This window comes from Anolis sagrei, chromosome 3 (assembly GCF_037176765.1).
Source record: "Anolis sagrei isolate rAnoSag1 chromosome 3, rAnoSag1.mat, whole genome shotgun sequence".
NCBI classification, from domain to species: Eukaryota; Metazoa; Chordata; class Lepidosauria; order Squamata; family Dactyloidae; genus Anolis; species Anolis sagrei.
The window spans coordinates 255,682,516-255,702,082 of record NC_090023.1 but is presented as its reverse complement, the minus strand read 5'-3'; the positions used below and the strand labels follow the sequence as shown (position 1 = coordinate 255,702,082).

Sequence of the window (19,567 nt, the reverse complement as noted above, 5' to 3'; positions counted from 1 at the left end):
CTCACTGCTGGACCTAGTCATAAAAAAACAAAACATTTTTATGCCCCCCCCCCTCATATATATAAAAAAGTGTTTTTAGTTCTCATATATATATATATATATGAGAACTAAAAAAAACACTTTTTGCACAAAAAAGGAGGAAAATGTAGGGAGCTGCACATAGTGGTATTTTTGCAACAAAAAAAAAGCAATTTGTTTTTTGTTTTGTCCAAATATATTTTTGGCAAAAGAAATCCTGAAATGGAAACATGTGCAACACTGTCATATTTTGTCCAGCAAGCCGAAGTCTTTTGACACACTGTATTCTTGCATGCACAAATAAAATAAATGTCAGTTCACATCTTATGGCATACCAATTCACTCCCTAGGGGATGCCTCAAAAGCTCAGCCAAATATCTACAAACACCTATTGATCCCTTCTTTTACATAAGTCAATTCCTCATTAGCTGCAAAAAATGAAGCGATTGCAAGCCGGTCCATTCAGGCATTGCTTTTTTGCAAGATTTCTTGGCCACCAGCACTGCCCTCTGAAACCAAGATGATTCCATCCCCTTTACTATCCATATTTTCAAAATATAGCTGAGATGTTTTGGGGTGCAACTGGAGGTTTGCTTCAGGCACTGACCCATGCCTTTTAGAGTTAAAACTTTAAACAATGTGACACCTCTGTTAGTCACAATGTTGTAAATTAGGCTTACAGCCTCATAACTATTTTCCATTCATATTTATGATTGGGGTACTACTGTCACTGCCATGACAATAAATTCCATTTGAAGGATGCAGTTCAGTGGTACTGGAAAGTGGGATGTTGTATCCAGTTACTTTCTACCAATAAGCAATGTGTGGCTGGTGGGAAAGGGCTGGACACACCATCCCTCAGCCCTCTGCTCTATCCCCTAGTGTAGCTAAATGGGGTTTAAGGTGAGTTTTGTGGGTCAGTTGATGAGACAGATCATAACTTTGACATGACAGGTGACAGGTCAGGATAGTCATATAATTGCAGCTGAGGGAGGGAATGATAGCAGATGAATCCACTCTTGACTTTTAGTCCAAATTTTGAAGGAGGTATCCATGATTCTGTACCATGTTACCAAACTAGCTTCAGAACTTTATATAGTTTCTATAAAGCTTAAACTATACTACACCCTTCCACAAATAATAGATTATACACCCTTCCCCACAGCACCACATTGAGAGTTGTCTGAGAAGACCAGGATCAGAAAGACCAAAACCGGCATTTTTGATGGATTAACCTGAATCTCAGAGAAAACCTTTAATTAATTTTAGAACATTAATAATAAAATTCCAATGTTTACATTAAAATAAGATTCAAAATAACCTGGCATGTAATTCCTGCTAGCCTATGTTTAGTATTGCCTGAAGTTATTTTTAAAGCTCTGTCCCATAGTGGTTGGGCTGTCTGAAAGATGAGGGGAGTCAGAGTCCAAAAGTACTTTCCTGAGCTCTTCATTGTAACAAGGGAAAGCAAAATCCTGCAGAGAAAGAACTAATTTAATTGTGTTGGCTATTTTGATTTATTATGGATTTGTGGTCTTCAAAGGAAAAACTGTTTTCATTCAAATATAACTTGGCGTGAAGACAAGTTGATCTCCAAAGTGGTTCCCCCCACAGTTCTCTCACTTGCCCTCAAAATCTTCTATAGGTATAAAAACCCCAGGTCATTTCAACTAGGTTATGCTCAATTTCTCTCTTCCTGGGATTTATTAAGTGAGGGCATGATTCAGCATGATTACTGATAATGAAGAAAGATCAAAACCACAGCAGGAATTTGTAAGAGCATTATCAGATTAGACATTATTACTTGGGGACTCTGCGCTAAATTTGTTTCTTCCAAGAGTGATGAATATTAAAATGCAAACTCAAACTGAGTTTAAATACTAAAACACTGTAATGCTTGCCCTTACATACAACCTCTAGGGGATAGACAGTGGCAAGAATAACAACTACTGCAAAAAGAAGTATTGAGACTCATATCTGAGTCCCTTTGGGGAGATAGTGCGGCATATAAACAAACATTATTATTATTATTATTATTATCGTCATCATCATCATCTTACAGTATTGTTTTGAAGTTAAAGCTCCATCAGAGGGCTCAAAGTCCATGGAAAAGTTATATTTTTGGACTATAGATCCGAAATATGTGACTCAGACACATGCTGATCCAGTGTGGATACTGGCTTTGGAAGACAGAAGTCCATAAACCTGAGAATCTCCACCCCAGTGCTTCTATTTGCTTAGCTTTCAGTTTCATTTTACTGGCCACAATCCCATACCCAAAGGCACACTCCTGTTCAAGGTCTGCACTTTATTTCTTTTGTTTCAGTGTTGCTATGTTAACCATGCAGGAACAACAACAACAAACCAACCAACTAAATCAAATCAAATACAACAACACTTTAAATATAGGTATCTAGTTGCATCATATTTACTGTGCCAATGAAAAGTGCAAAATACACCAGACTGGCTTTTTTTACTTCGTTTTTATTGGTTTTGTTAGATGAAACAAAGGTGGTAAAAGCATGCAACAAAGAAACTGCAACATTGGTGTGACCATGGCATCTACATTTTGGTTGGGATGGTATAGGAAGCATATTTAGATATAAAGCGAGCACTCTTTCCCCATGGCCATAAACCAAATAAGATCAAAGACAATAAAAAGTAATTATGCTTATTATATTGTGATCGTTTTAATTTGTAATATGCCTTGAATCCTAGTCTTGAAAAAAGGTGTGGAAAAAAGATAAAACTGGAGAAGTGAACGAAGCACCTTTACCTGAACAAAGAACCTTTACCTGAAAGTTGTATTTGCATCTATCCAGTATGAAGCTGTAGATGCTGTAACCATAACAATGCAGAATAGATGCATTTTGGAGGGAGCGGTCTATATACATCAAAGGAAAAAGCCAAACTATTGACTCTGTTTTTCACCTGATGAGCAAGCCATTGCTGTGCATCCAGTTGTGAATTCATTATAATTTATCCTGTGCATTTGGTTGCACAACACTGCCAGTACCAAGCATCATATGGCATTCTCAATGCATAACTCTGCGTGGCAGATTTACATTATGCAGCTCTGCTGAAGAAACTCAACTAATTTGTCACAATCCAATATGAAACCAGATCAGGAATCATGTGAAGCTGGGAGATAGAACGAAATCAAACTGAGAGTGAGAGATATTCACTAGGCCTGGGTAACAACGGAAAAATTTGTTTCTAAAATCGATTCGTTTTTTGGGGGTTTTTGCGTTTCGTTATTTAAAATAATTTCAAAATTTTCCTTTTAAAAAGTTCGATATTTACGAAATTTCGTAAATGTGAAAAATTTACTAAACAATAACGAATCGATTCGTTAATGGCGGACGCGACCGCGAAATACGCTAAAAAACCTCCAAATGGGACAGGGGGAACTTCTGGTGTGATATTATAATTTTTTTTCACTAATTAAACAAAAAACAACTATAAAACTTGCCCCAGACATGCAGAAATAATAACGAAACGACCTCAAAACGATAACGAAACGAACACATAACGAAATACGAAGCATTTACAAAACGTATTTAAAAATTTGTTTTTTAAAAAAATTGCTCCAGAATGGTTTGTTATCATTTTGTAATTGAAAAAATTAACGAATTATTAACGAATTACGAATTAACAAAACGAAACCGCCCAGCCCTAATATTCACATCTCTAAACTTGCTAGTTGCCCCTGACATTAAAATATCTTGTGATAGCTTACATGCAAATAGAACTTCAGTAATACTATTGCTATGGTATATTTGGAGGAATTGGCTCTCCATGCAGAAAATGTTCTAAATTACCCTACTCGGGCCCTGTCTTTCCCTTAGAAATCTAACTGAACTGCATGAAACAGAGCAGTACTCACATGGTTCCATTTGCAATAGATACACATTTAACAGAGTGTATGTATGCACATATTAATGATCTAAGCACTCATTTAGCATCTTCTATTCCACATTTAGACTATTTGAGAAACATATTAATTGGAAAGGATTAAGAGGAGCATTAAGATCCAAAAGCATCTAAAATGAAAGACTAAAAGAACTGTGTATATTAGTTCTAAGAAAAGAAGATTAAATGATGGGGTAGCCTACTGATGCTAGAAGGAAGGGTTTTTTTTTTTTTTTTGGTATACTAATATAGAATGAATATATTGAATAACAATGACTGAAAACCATGCAACTGTTTTTCAGTTGGTTGGCCTCAATGTTGTCAAGCGGATTGTAATTCATATTATTATTCGATATTGCAGGAGGTCAAATTGAATTGTTCATCCATTATCACCAAAATGTCCTTAAATATGAATATGTTTGCAAGCACCATGTATACTTCAAGGCACTTTCAATGTGTCCAGTGTAGCTTGGTCCCAGGATAGTATGCCTAGGATGAAGGTCAGGGAACCTTTGTTATTTCTGGGAACACTTGACAATTCTGATCTTATTTTTTTAGTGCTTTATCATTTATCATACTTCTGATTGATAATTCAAGAAGACGTGCAACTACATATTGTAAATATTGGTTGTGAAATTGTAGCATATCATTTAAGAGTAGTCTCAGTCCCTATTTACATAGGTTTTGGGGTTATTTGGGGGGTGGGGGAGGAATGCTGAAGTGCCTCCTGTGTTGTTGTGCTGAAGTGCCTCCTAAAAGATTATTTTTACCTGCATTTATTATATTTTAATATTTTACCCCACTGTACTATTTTAACTTTTTTAATGGTTTATATTGTGCGTTAAAAATTATGACTAAAGTATGGGATTGTTAGCCGCTTTGAGTCCCCACGGGGAGAAACGCATAGTATAAAAAAGATAAGAGGAGGAGGAAGAAAAGGAGGAGGGTAGGAGGTGGAGGGGAGGGGGAGAAGAAGAAGATAAAAAAGATAAATGGGAAATTACCCTTCATACCTCACTCTAAAGTTGAAAAACTTCATGTGTTTCACAGTGCTTCAAGAATGATCTCCATATGCATCACAGGCATGATAAAACTCTCATGGACTCCATAGCATTGATATCACAAGTTGACAACCCAGATATTAGATGTAGCACAGTAATGGGAAATACTTTGTTGGATTGCTGCAGCTCTCATGCCTCACTATTAGCTATGCTAGCTAGGGGTAATGTGGTTGTGGTGCAGCAATTTCCTGCTGTGAAACAGGAGACTATGCAAGGTCCATGCATTTCTGCAATTATGTAAATGCATATGAATGCATTTTTTTTCACAGGAAATCCTTTAGCAGAACCATCCAGGTGAATATCATTGCAGGAGTTATCTATTTCAAAAAGTGAGGGTCTTGCATGACAGTAGATTATGCAGTCCGCATATTTACTCTGCTCGCTATATTACAAGAAAAGACTGAGGTACTAGCTATTACCATTTCCATAATGGAAAGCAAGAAGAAAAAGTTAGAAGATACCAAATGCAGCAAATAGAGGGTATAAATCCAATAACAGATAACAGAGATTGAGTTTTCAAGCAAAAGAAAAGAAAAGAAAGACTGTCTCAGAAGAGATATTTAACATGCTGAAAGGACTATATTCCTTTCTTTTAATAAAGGATGACTCAAATATTTCAAATATGCCCAAATGTCATGGTTATTGACATAACTTTATGCTAGAGACATAAATGCCTGAGAAAAAAGGTCCATACCCAGCAGTTACTGGTTAGAATCTTGTTAATGGCATGTATTTTCCCCCAATGAATATGAAAGGAGACATCAATTGTCACCTTTCCCAACAGTTCCCCAATTGCACGACTGCAGACAGATGGTGCTGAAGGAGACCTGCATGATCAATCAAGTGCCATCTGGTGCCTCTTTTCCAGCCATGCAACTGCAGTTGTATGGTGGACAAAATCCTTCTACCACCCAGCCACTCTTTAGCTATTGAGGTGTACCCTGGTACCATCACGCTGCAGTTGTGGGACCCAGATGCAGTGGAAAAATTACAAAACAAAACTGGTAGAAACCTACACTCTACTAACATTCACACAGGATGTCAGAAATTAATTAACATGATTGTGATTAAGTAGTGTGAACATAGCAGGAATACAGCATGACTTGTGGGGACGAGGGAGAGGGCCTTCTCTGTGGTGGCCCCTAGACTTTGGAACTCGCTACCTGATGAGATTAGGCAAGCACCCACTTTGCCAGCCTTCAGGAAGAGCCTAAAAACTTGGCTGTTCCAGTGTGCCTTTGAGGGTTGAACAACTAGTCCCTTACCTTTGACCAATTCAGCACATAATGCTTTTCAATGCACTTTAGCTCACCTTTAAGTGAGTTAAATCCCATTGTTTGTCTCCTCCGAACTTCCCATCCGAACATTCCGAACATTACCCTACTCGTCCATCTCACCCAGAGTTTTAAAATCTTATCAGTTGTATTTGGTCCTGCTCACTTGGTACAATGTTTTATTTTGTTTATACTCTGTGTTATTTTGGATTTTATTCTATTTATTCTATTGTATTTATTTGATGTATTATTTTATGATCTTTTGTCATATTTTTGCTCTGTTGTAATTTGTTGGGTTTGGCCTCATGTTAGTCATCCTGAGTCCCCTTGGGGAGATGGAGGCAGGGTATAAATAGTCGTCGTCTTCTTCTTCTTCTTCTTCTTCTTCTTCTTCTTCTTATTATTATTATTATTATTATTATATTGCATCAGTAAATATGCACAATATTTCTGCAAAGGTCTCCTTCAGCACCATCTGTCTGCAGTTGTGCAATGGGGGAACTGTTGGGAAAGTTGACAATTGATGTCTCCTTTCATATTCATTGGGGGAAAATACATGTAATAGTTTACAGACCTCCTTCCTTTCCAGCATAATATCCTTCTTGAGGTCCTGAACAGGATATTCAAAGTGCCATTTCATACTGCAAAATTATAGCACTATGGTTCTATTTTTAATTGCTATAGCTCTAAGTGTTGGGATTCTTGTATTTACAGTTTATGGTGGGATACGTAGAACTGATAGTCAGAATGCACTAAGCTACAAGCATCAAGTTTCTGTAGGACACAGCCATGGCATGGCATGGCATGGCATGGCAGTTGAACTTTAACCACATTTCTTATAATTGTGTTGTGTGGTAGGACTCCAAGTAAAGTCTGATACCATTACATCTCTTAATCTGGACAGTATACACTTGAGTCTAGAAAAAAAAATGTTGAAAGCCAAGCTAAAGTGCTGGTACTTCTTGTGCTACCTTTTGCACTCTAGACAGGACATAAATTTGAGAAATTTGGGAGGCACTGATAAAATGTTGCAGATATGCATTATATATTAAAAACAGATGATTACTTTGACACCTTTCCTCATTTTAACCACTAAATGGAAGTGCAAGTGATACATTTGAAGACCCCATGAATATCTGAAATAATGGAAAACAGCAAATTCCATATTTTGACTTTACTTGGGCCAGAAGCATAATATCCAGGGTGTACATTAAGTCTAATTACCATTTTTTAAAAAAAATTACAAAAGCAATTGATGAGATATCTTAATTAGATTAGTTTCATATAGTCAGTAGTTATCAGTTGTCAATCAATTGTATTTTTGTATTGTCGAAGGCTTTCATGGCCGGAATCACTCAGTTCTTGTGGGTTTTTTCGGGCTATATGGCCATGTTCTAGAGGCATTTCTCCTGACGTTTCGCCTGCATCTATGGCAGGCATCCTCAGAGGTCAGAGGTTTTTTCCCAGCTCCAGCAGACCTCTGAGGATGCCTGCCATAGATGCAGGCGAAACGTCAGGAGAAATGCCTCTAGAACATGGCCATATAGCCCGAAAAAACCCACAAGAACCAATTGTATTTTTCCATAGTGCACCACAATGTTTGTGGGTTTCAACGTTAAATATTTCCAGACCAGTGGATGGGAAGGGATGGCCTAAATCCTTGTCCACCTTGTTCACCAGATATCGCTTCCTCTGAACTTCTTTCCATGAGGTTATGTTAAAGGTATTGTGTATTGAGCAAAGATATAAAACATCACTGACCTAAAGTGAAAGATCACTGATGCCATTGCCATCATTGATGAGGCTACGGCACAGTAAACATGGCAAGAAATAGTGTACCACCTTGATGCACTTCATGTAACTAATGACTTCCATGTAGAGATGTATTAAATGAGTCAAAAACTTTAATATCTACTTCTCATTTTGTAAAAAATTCCACATTTATTTTTTTCATTTTCTTTCACAATAATTTTAATGCTAAAGAGACTTTATGGGGTACAATTGCACTGGAAGGCTTAAAGAGGCCCACAAAGTCTTCTGGGGGAGGAATATTTTTTGAAACATGAATAAGTGCAACTGATGATATATAACAAGGGTTTGTGCCATACAAAAGTCACTGAAGAATTTGTTTAGTGAAGGTAAATAGGCAAGAAAAAATAACTAGCAAAGGACTGTGTTTTGGGGATGAAGGAATCATCAGAGGACATCTTTTTTTGAGTCCCACCTGCAGGCATGACACTGATGGTATTTGTTATCAAAGGAAATATTCTTTACACCTCATAATATTTCTGCACCTCACTTTGCAAGAGAGATTCCCCAAGCAATATTCTAGCCTCCTGCCTCCTCCACTTCATTTTCCACCAGTTGAGTCTAAAGTTTAGTCACAGAACAGAATGTGCTGGATCCAATGAAAAATTGTGGCATTAATGCTGTAATTTAACAGCCCGGAGCTGTAGGAAAAATACACTGAAATCATGATGAGGTATAAAGTGCTTTCCAGGAATGTGCACAACTATGCATATCACTTCTCAATTCATTGCTAAGAAAAATGTTCTTCTTCAGAACTTCTAATGTTTTCCATATAATTCACACTACTACTATGATGTTATAGCCCTTCCTAAAATGTCATAGGCCTTCCCTACTTAAGCAGAAGTGCTATAGATTCCTATGTGGATCTACCCCATTGAAAGAAATGGGGCATATTTTTAAATGGGCCTGTAAAGGATCTTTTCTGGGATCATTTCCTCTGCTATGTTGAATCATATTCTGAAAAGTTATGGAACAGGGAGAGAAGAAAAACAGACCCACAATCACATCTCTGGAGTTATCTGTTTCATTAACTGTTGCTTCTCCACTACTCTCAAACAATAGGCATTCTACCAGACCAAGGAGTCTCACAATAGAGCATGTTTTTAGCATTTTCCTGTTTTCATTCCCTTTTCCTTTTATGCCATGTATTTTTAGAGTATAAAGATGAGGACAAGGAAAGAAAATGAAGGAGCTCTCTCCTGTTTTATAATGGTTCAGATATTTGGTTTCCTAATCAGTCTGTTTGAATTTACAGTTTTAAGGAAGGGAATTCTTGGGCTTCCTCAAAAACAAATGACTGGATTCCATAAGATGTTGTCATGGCAGCTGAAGTGGAAACATAATTATATAGTTTGAAACTATAATTATGTAGTCTGAAAGGATCTCAAATTAGCATGGCAAGAGAGACACATTGACTCTCTGGTCCAGTTCAGTGCATGGACAGTGCAGTCCTAACTCAAAAATGCCAGTTACGGTAGGGAAACACAAGTCTTTTATGATGTCAGAAATGACCTTCTGTAAGTAGATCTCAAAGTTCTGCTGTTAGGAATATCTGCAAGCAAAAGAGCTTCTGGTTATGATTTACAGGCACAAGATCATGTCAAGGAAGATAGATGTGGTGGGATGGAGAAGGAGAAGATCCTTCTCTTCCCTTTCATCCCAAGGATTCAGATACAATATCACAACAAATTTATCACATGGTGTCAACTTAGGATAAATATGCAATTTGTACTATAAAGAGAAACAGTTACAAAACATGGCCAAACATTCTTGGAAATTCTTTTCTCTATACAAGTGAAAATGTTGGATTATGGAATGCTAATAAGATTTGGACTCAACTGAGGGGAGAACAGACCCCAAAAGAATATGTATGGGGATAGGAGAAGAGGTTGAGTATCCTATAGAAGATAGTTAGAGCAACAGAACACAGCATGACACATAGCAACAGGACTGGATTGTGATTACATGAAACCTATTCCTTGAGGATAAAAGAACACAAGATCAGCAAGACATTGTGACTCCAGCGTTCATGGCAGCAGCCTTCTCTGATTGTGCTATAAATGTGCTGGGCTTTAATTCCCATGATGGATAGTGACCTTTAATGCCCTATGTTAAAGGACACTGCACATTGGCTCCACATGAAAATCTACTCATTAATGTCTCTTGAATTTATTTATATTTGGGTTGATTGTTTAATGCTCATTTGTGTCACATTGTTTTAGCTGTTTTAAACTACACTCGAAGTCACTTTGAGTCCCATATACTGGGAAAAAGGCAGAATCTAAATCCAATCAAATAAATTTGAACTATTCTTCTGCATGCCCAGAAATGTCTGAACTGTATCTACCATTGCTTTGCCAAAGGAGGCTTGCCTTGCACCGTTTCTGTCATTTTTCTCCCAGTTATGATCTTTTCTTTCGACAGACACATGCATGGGATTTTATCCATAAATTGTTAGCTGTTTCCATTACTTTCCCCTTTTGATTCTTTATTAAACTGATAGGTAGCTCAAAGCAATCATAAACTATGGTCCTATTTGCACAATATATAGCCTGCTCTTTTGGAGCTACAGTGGTGTTACTATCATATAGAGCCCTGAATAACATCTTGTCATATAATGTCACCTGCAGTGACAGAAACTAACTAGTTAAAATAAATTACAGTTTTAGTATTCCATATAGAAATGATACAAAATCTGAAACCTTTGGAGCTGCAACCTACACAAATCTGTATTCCATTTGCAAAGCTGCATAAAGACACTTCTGGGGAGAAATGTGACAGGAGAGAGATGCAAGAATCTAGAAAATGGCAGAAATCCATGACTGCCACCGTTTCAGATCTTCAACTCTCTTTCCAGTTAAATCAATGAGCAAGAGTGATGCAGTGGCCACTTCAAAGACAAATGTGGCTAGTTGGTAACCAACCACCACCATTGGAGTTAACTACAATTACTAGGTCCTAGGCCTGGGTAACAACGGAAAAATTTGTTTCTAAAATTGATTTGTATTTGGGGTTTTTTTTGTTTCAATATTTAAAATAATTACAAAATTTTCCTTTTAAAAAGTTCGATATTTACGAAATTTCGTAAATGGTAAAAAATTAACGAATCGATTTCCGAAACAATAACGAATCGATTCGTTAATGGCAGATGCGACCGCGAAATACACTAAAAAACCTCCAAAACCTTCTGAAGCTTCCCTCTCCCTCTGTTGTTGACTGTTGGTGTGATATTATAAATTTTTTTCACTAATTAAACCATAAAACTGGCCCAGACATGCGGAAATAATAACGAAACGACCTCAAAACAATAACGAAACGAATACAATATCGAAATACGAAGCATTTACAAAACGTTTTTGAAAATTCGTTTTTTTTAATAATTGCTCCAGAATGGTTCGTTATCGTTTTGTAATTGAAAAAATTAACGAATTATTAACGAATTACGAATTAACGAAACGAAACCGCCCAGCCCTACTAGGTCCCCATCTGCAAATTATTTGAGTAGGAAAAGCACTGACTGGGATCTAGGTTCTCCCTGCCCTTGCTTCTACTGCTGGAACCTAGATCCCAGTCAGTGCTTTTCCTACTCAAATAATGATGTTGTTGTTCTTGGCATTGTTCTCTCCAACAGTCCAAGGCTGGAAATGGTCACCAACACCTACTGCTAATGCATCCAGTTGTAGACTGAACTTCAGTTGGGTTGTAATGATGAAAGAGGAGCAACAGCAGCCACAACAGTGACTTCTTACGCTAAGTTTGACTATGAACTAAGCTACACCATCTCCTGCTTTTCTCTTTTATCTAGAGGTGGGGAGCCCCCCCCTCCCCAAAAACCCCCCAAAGAGGACATTACAGTTTGGATCCCAACTTGACTTTACAAATCAGGATAATTTTATGGAAATACCATTCTACCCTATATACCAAACATTCAGTCAAGGATCCATTGTTTCTGGAATTAATTGCATTTGTCACACAATTGATATATCAGCTGCAACCTGTGTGCATACATTCCCCTAAGGTAATCTAGTGCCAGTACCAATTGTCCCTCTCTCCCTCCCTGCCTGCCTGTCTGTTGTAAGAATTAAAACTGTAGGTTTCAGAATGCTAAAGAGAAATGATGATTACTACCTCACCCAATGATGATTGAGCAGTGATGCTTTCACTTTTGTCAAGCACTGCGACTAAACCAGAGAACATAAGTCCCAATGAATATATAGGAAGCAATAATTTTCCCCCTATGAAGAATATGTGCTTTATTATGGGCACATATTCTCCCTTCAGAAGGCAGTAAATTACAGTATTTATGGAATCTTAATGATCTAAGCACAGTTGGAGCCTGAAGGTCAAGGCTGCAAACTGCATCCTAAATTTCTGTTTACAGATGAAGTTGAGTATTTATTGCAGCACTGTTTGTGCTGCTATACTTAAAGCTCTGCCAGCGTTTCCATTATAAACCACTATTTCAGAGGTTTATAACTCACTCATAAATCTCCACTTCAGGATGAAACACAGTGCAAAACAAGGTCTCCACTGTGGGAGAAAGTCTCTCCCCCCCCCACCCCACACACATACACTTTTCTTTTGGTTTGTTTTTCCAAAATTGTTTTTTTCCCCTAAATGTAAACCCCAATCTGAAATATACAAAATGTACTGTCAACTCTCATTACGCTCAATGGATCATGCATTTTGGGTAAATAGGATTGTAAAGCTGTTTGTTAAAATGTAAGCAGAAGAAGTGAAATAAAATAAAGCCTTGTTGTTCTTTCTCATTCATCCTTTACCTTCTCTGCAAATATTGAAACGAGGATTTTTTTTGTTTATTCTCTCCCCCCCCCCCTCCGCTGTCATACTGTTACAGCCAAAATACCCAAGACAATTGTCTGTCAATTGAAAATAACTTAAAGAAAAATGTTGAAGGTGAAAGTATGCATTCATTTGAAGGTAATGGTTTATACTAGTTTCTCCCCTGAAACTGTTTTGATCCAAAAGGGCAAAAAAGATATATTGGGGTGGAGAATCTGCACTGCTTCCTTTAATTGAGGTTTCCAATTAATTAATAACTTCTTCTAGTGAGTGGATTTACTCACTTGACAATGGATTCCAAACTTCACCAACACTGTATCAGCTCTCATGTTTATCTCCAGTGATTAGTTTATGTTACTAATACAGCGTATTTTAAATCTGTGAATTATTTTTCCTGGGAAAGAGCTCAACGATGGATATCATAATGAGTGTGATGACCACTCTCATCTTCAAGGACTGTTAGGTGGGAGGACAGGTACATTGGTGGTCCTCCCAGTTACTCAGGTTGGAAATCACTATTTTTCATCAATGAATTTTATCCACACACTTTCACAAAATAGTATAATTTGGAACAATATTTATTTATTTATTTATTTATTTATTTAGAGCATTTGTATCTTGTCCTTCTCAACCCCCAAGGACGACTCAGGGCAGTTTACAACGGGCAATCATTAGATGCCAACAAACAATTAACACTAATACAAACAATTAACATTAAATAAGACAACAAGATTGAAATACATTGAAATATTGGCCATTAAAATATAAAAATGCAACCAAGCCTAAGTCCGCAAATCCAAATCATAGTCCAGAGTTCCAGTCCAAGATCTATTCATTGACAGTTCTCATGAGTCATTACAATTGTTGCTCGGTCAGCTGTCTGGATGCTTGGCCCAAAGCCAAGATTTAAGCGTTCCCTGGCCATGGCCGAGACCTGGGGTTCCAGGCTTAGCGATGAATCCAGGAACCCCCCCCCCCCCAAGCTGAACAGTGACCAACAACCACAAGTAGATAAGAAGAATGTTAGGGGATGTTATAATCACTCTTAGAATTCAGTTCTTGTGGGTTTTTTCGGGCTATATGGCCATGTTCTAGAGGCATTTCTCCTGACGTTTCGCCTGCATCTATGGCAAGCTTCCTCAGAGGGTGAGGTCTGCTGGAGCTGGGAAAAGAGGGGTTTATATATCTGTGGAATGACCAGGGTGAGACAAAAGGCTTTTGTAAGTGGGCTAGGTGTGAATCTTTTCAATTGACCACCTTGATTAGCATACAATGAGCTGACTGTGCCTGGAGCAAACTCTTCTTGAAAGGTGATTAGATGTCCACTCTTAGAATTGTTTCCCTTCCATGCTATTCCACAAAAGGCTAATGAAGAAAGACACACTAGCTTTTGTTTTCAACAAAGACCATCATATATGACAGCTAAATGGATCTTCTACATGAAATAGCTTCCTAACTGAAGGTTTGGTCCCAAACCAAAAGAGCTGCTAAACTTTCCTTACCAATTATGATTTTTTTAATTTGTTTCTATCTGTCCACAAATAGTACTCAAAGTGGCCTACGAAAGTAAAACACAAGCCGTGTTCTGGTCGAGACTTGGCTTTCACATTGGGAAGGGTTAATTCAAAATTTAGTTGGAACAGGGAAAGTATTGGTTAGCACTGAAGTCATAGGAAAAATTAAATTCGTTCTACCCCCCACCCCAACTGCGCCTCTTCTCTTGGTCAGAATTTAATTGAATTTAATGCTACTGATATAATTGTTTAGATATATAGATATAGATACTTCTATCATGCATCACTGCTGAGATTTATAAACCTGGGAATGAAGAAAACTGATTAAATTGGTTATTTAATGCTGGATGTGGATTTTAGATTATGTCTTGAATTTTTGAATTTTGTTCCTTCTATGTTGTACACCGCTGTGAGTCGCCCCCGGTCTGAGAACAGCGGTATATAAGCAAAGTAAATAAATAAATAAATAAATAAATAATAATTATGAAAAAAAAAGTCCAGAATTCAGTTTTTACCTGTAGAATCCCGGAGGAACCTGTGGAACTATGAAGTTTTTCTCAAGATTCTGTAACACATCATTCAGCATCCTTACACGGGTCGGTATTCTTTCCCTTGGATCATTAGCTGGGCGCATTTCATCTGACTGGAACAACTGGGCATTCTCCCTCAGAGCATGTGCCACTGTCAGCAACTGGTCAAAATTTAGATTGCTACCTGATAATATTAAAGAAAACACAAACATGTTATATACAAACATGTTTCCATTGGTTGATTTATTAATTCTATAACAGTTCATTGGCCATAGAAATTTAATACTTTTAGAATACTTCCATACCATCTAGTATATACCATGTACTCCACTTTTGGATTACATGACAGAAACAATAGCAGGGGTATAATAAGAAAATTCAGAAGTAGGGACAAAAGCAGGAGATTGAAATTCAACAGCTTCCAAGGCTGTGGCCCAAATTTGAACCCTTCAAAGCTAAAAATAAGAAGAATATTCACCAGAAGCTAAAAAGATCATGATTTTAGTGAGGAAGGATTTCATAAATGCCACTACTGAGAAGACTCTCATGAGTTCTGTCCTGCTCTACCAAAATATCATATCAAGATGATAAAAACCTTGAATCCAAATAAAACAGGTTGCTTCCCATTATGTTGGCCACATATAATGCATATCCCAAGGAACTCTGAAAAGAAATTGGTTTTAACACCTTTCACTAAATATCTCAATAAGATAAATCCACTATACACCAAATTGTAATTGCCAGTGCTCATCTGCATTGAGGAAAGCTCATTGTTTATAATTTTATTTATTCTCTGTATAGAATTACATCTTGAACTGCACAAATATACAGACATGTTAGGTAAGTTTCAACTTTTCTTCCTGAGGATCCTTCAGTGAATTTAATTATTATGGACTTTTCCTACATCAAAGACAAATCTTACATTGGTATTTTTGTTCCCAAATAAGTATGTAAACTGGAATGCAATTATCTTTCCATTTTCATAATTTTATTAATTTTGAGGCCAAGTTCTCAGATTTGAAAGATACACTCAAAAATAGGAAGGCACATGCAAAGAATCCTTTAGGGAAAATTTCATACAAAAAGTTCAAGAATTTTTGTATGTTTGTGAAATGTCTATGTAAAAATTGAAAACTGATTCATGTTAGGGTCATCATAATTTAGAAAGAACTTGAAAGCACATAATAGCAACAGCAATAAAATGGAATGAAAAAAAATCATATAAGAAGCAGACAGAGGCGGCCCCAGGTAATTATCAACAGTAAGCAAACAGTATTTTAGTGCCCGCTCCCCAACCAATCACTGATATATACTTTCTGTTCATCGTGGGAGTTCTGTGTGCCATATTTGGTTCAATTCCATCATTGGTGAAGTTCAGAATGCTCTTTGATTGTAGGTGAACTATACATCCCAGTAACTACAACTCGCATATGTCAAGGTCTATTTTCCTCCAAGAGCGCCTTAAGAGCGCCCCTGGGCAAAATCAACTATACTGCAAATGCTTACTTTGCGTAATGGGTTGAGCCGCCCCTGGAAGCAATTTATCCATCCATTTTAAAATGTGTGTGATTGTATATGGCTGTAATCCTATTCAAAGTTTTGTCGAAGGCTTTCATGGCCGGAATCACTCAGTTCTTGTGGGTTTTTTCGGGCTATATGGCCATGTTCTAGAGGCATTTCTCCTGACGTTTCGCCTGCATCTATGGCAAGCATCCTCAGAGGTCTGCTGGAGCTGGGAAAAAGGGGTTTATATATCTGTGGAATGACCAGGGTGAGACAAAAGGCTTTTGTAAGTTGGGCTAGGTGTGAATCTTTTCAACTGACCACCTTGAAAGGCACTGCAGACTACTTCAACCAGAGAAGTCAGCCATAGCAGAGCACCTGATGAACCAACCTGGACACAGCATTTTATTTGAGAACACAAAAATGCTGGACCACTCTCACAACCACCATGTCAGACTACACAGAGAAGCCATTGAAATCCACAAACATGTGGACAATTTCAACAGAAAGGAAGAAACCATGAAAATGAACAAAATCTGGCTACCAGTATTAAAAAATTCTAAAATTAAAACAGCAGAGAGAAAAACAGGCAGGGACATCTAATCACCTTTCAAGAAGAGTTTGCTCCAGGCACTGTCAGCCCATTGTATGCTAATCAAGGTGGTCAGTTGAAAAGATTCACACCTAGCCCAACTTACAAAAGCCTTTTGTCTCACCCTGGTCATTCCACAGATATATAAACCCCTTTTTCCCAGCTCCAGCAGACCTCTGAGGATGCTTGCCATAGATGCAGGCGAAACGTCAGGAGAAATGCCTCTAGAACATGGCCATATAGCCCGAAAAAACCCACAAGAACTGACTACTCAAAGTTACTTGGAAGTAAGTCATATTGAATACAATTGCATTTACTTTTAGATACACATGTTGAGGGTGTGCTGTGTCTGTTATTTTAAAGCAATGCAGTTGCAAAACAGATTTTATTTTAGATGGTGAAGCTTATTAATAAAAAACACTGTTTTCTAAACACAATGCTTTAAACAGTATAATTGCTATGCTGCATTTTCTCTAGCAATCCTCACTTTCTTGAATATTATCTACTTTGTGCTAATAAGCATCAGCAGTCTACTAGAACGTATTGGCATGATAATGAAAAGCAACAGAACTGTATACTTTGACCTAAATATACACAACACTACTACCTCCTGCTGCTCTGAATGCACGAGGCATAATAAGAATTTGACACAAACTGTTTCTAGTAGTGTTTGTGTCTTTTTGAATCAGTTTCATGCTGCATAAATCCTGGGAGGTGTTTTTTTTTAAAAAAAAACAGAGGCAAAGAAAACAAGAAAGCAATGCAGATAGGAAGAAAAGTCAAGAAAGACATTTTGTTTATCTAGTGTGCTTTTGCAGAACTTTTGAATTGATTCTGCTACAGTTTTCTTACCACTGTAAGTAGAACAGAAATACATAATACTGCCATCTAAGGATTACAACTAAGCCAAATCTAGGCGTAGGTTTTCCACTGACATTTTCAGTGATGCCGGAACATGTGTTCTCTTTTCAGTTATCTCTTGGCTCTGTTCATGAAAATATTCTGTCGTGCACATTGTTTTTGCTTCCCATCTGTGGCTGAATCCACATAAGGGCTATTTCCCAGCTCCAGTGAGCAGTATCATGGCCTGGTTTGACCCCATTAATATCACACTCACCCATTTTATTGCAAACTCAAATTGGTCTTCAAAGACACACATTTTCCCCACCCAAAGTCACACTGATATAAAAGGGCATTTCTACTCATGTTCATGTGTTCCCTGAATCAGATTATGTTAGTTCACCCAACAACAGCAACTGAATCTTTCTTCTTCTTGGATGGCATATGGATGTGTGTATATCAGCAAAATCACATAAACCAACAGCCTTTCTTGTCTTGTCAATTTTACCATGCCAGGTTTCCACACTCCCTTTCCTTTCCTTTTCCCTCTGTAGCCCCACCACAGTGTGTGTGTTGGAAGAATTAAACCCTGTTTTAATTCAATGTAGGTAATGTCAGTTAAAATTCCGTCGCTCACTCAGTCACTCACTCTTATATGATGGCAAGAAAGGGATGGGATGAGGGAGCATGCTGTGTGCATCTATGTAGTAGAGGGAGGGAGGGAAGGAGAGAGCAAGCTAGGGGAGGGCAGGAAGAGAGGGATGGGATGGAGGGGTGGTATAGTAGCAGTGGTGGGAGAAAGAAGAGGGCATTATTCCCCCTCTATCACCTGTCTATCTCTTTGGCCCACTTGACAGCGGCAACACTGAAGCTCTGCTGAGCATTCATCTTCCAAAACAAGTGAGATGAAAGCTCATAGCCTCTGCCTTGTTCTTTTAGGTGTACACATTTTACAATATGTGGTTGTACATCTGGGAGAGAAATGCACATCTGTTTGCAAATATGCACACACAGAGAAATCACTATTGTTGCATGTGGAACATTCTGTATGAGCCCTTATATATCCAGACTAATCAAGGCCAATGCTGAAAGAGACAATGGAAAGGGCTCCAGCAGCTGCTCCTATAGTGTCCTCCCTCTGCTCACACTGTTCCCCTATGTATCCTTGAGACCACCCACCCTCCTTCCCCCCACTCCAAACCTCCCTCACCCTGCCTGAGTGAATGAGCACAGCAATATGTCTGGGAACCCAGCCCTAGCCACCTGTCAGTTCTGCCTATCTCAATACACCATTACCTCCAGCTGGCTATAAGCAATTGTGTTGTTGTTGATGATGATGATGATGATGATAATAATAATAATAATAATAATAATAATAATTTATATTCTGCCCTTCTCACCCCGAAGGGCGGATCACAGTACATATGCTTGGCAAACATTCAATACCGCTTTGCATAGACAATACACACAGACAGAACAGGAGGTGGTTTGTTTCAGCTGTTTTTGGTGCCATGGAAAATTGGGCTTGAGTCCAGGGGGTGCTGTTGCTCTATTTTCTATGACAAAGAGCCGTCAGGACTTCCTTCTTCCTTTTGGTTGCCCAGCATTTTCTGTTATACTTTCTTTATGGCATCATAAAACACCTCCCTCGCTTTTTAGCAGCACCTAATTTCTCTAATTATAGCTAAAGCTGTTTTCAAATTACTTAGGT

The 19,567-nt window shown here is 37.9% G+C and overlaps 1 protein-coding gene across 3 annotated transcripts in view; it reads right to left on the bottom strand.

Moving 5' to 3' along the window:
• NAALADL2 (N-acetylated alpha-linked acidic dipeptidase like 2) overlaps positions 1 to 19,567 on the bottom strand; it is a 972,343-nt gene that overhangs the window by 23,180 nt on the left and 929,596 nt on the right. For all 3 annotated transcript variants that reach the window (XM_067466051.1, XM_067466050.1, XM_060767493.2), the window contains one exon: positions 14,907 to 15,105. In XM_067466051.1, coding sequence (XP_067322152.1) covers positions 14,907 to 15,105 — 199 coding nt within the window. The remainder of the gene's footprint in view (positions 1 to 14,906; positions 15,106 to 19,567) is intronic.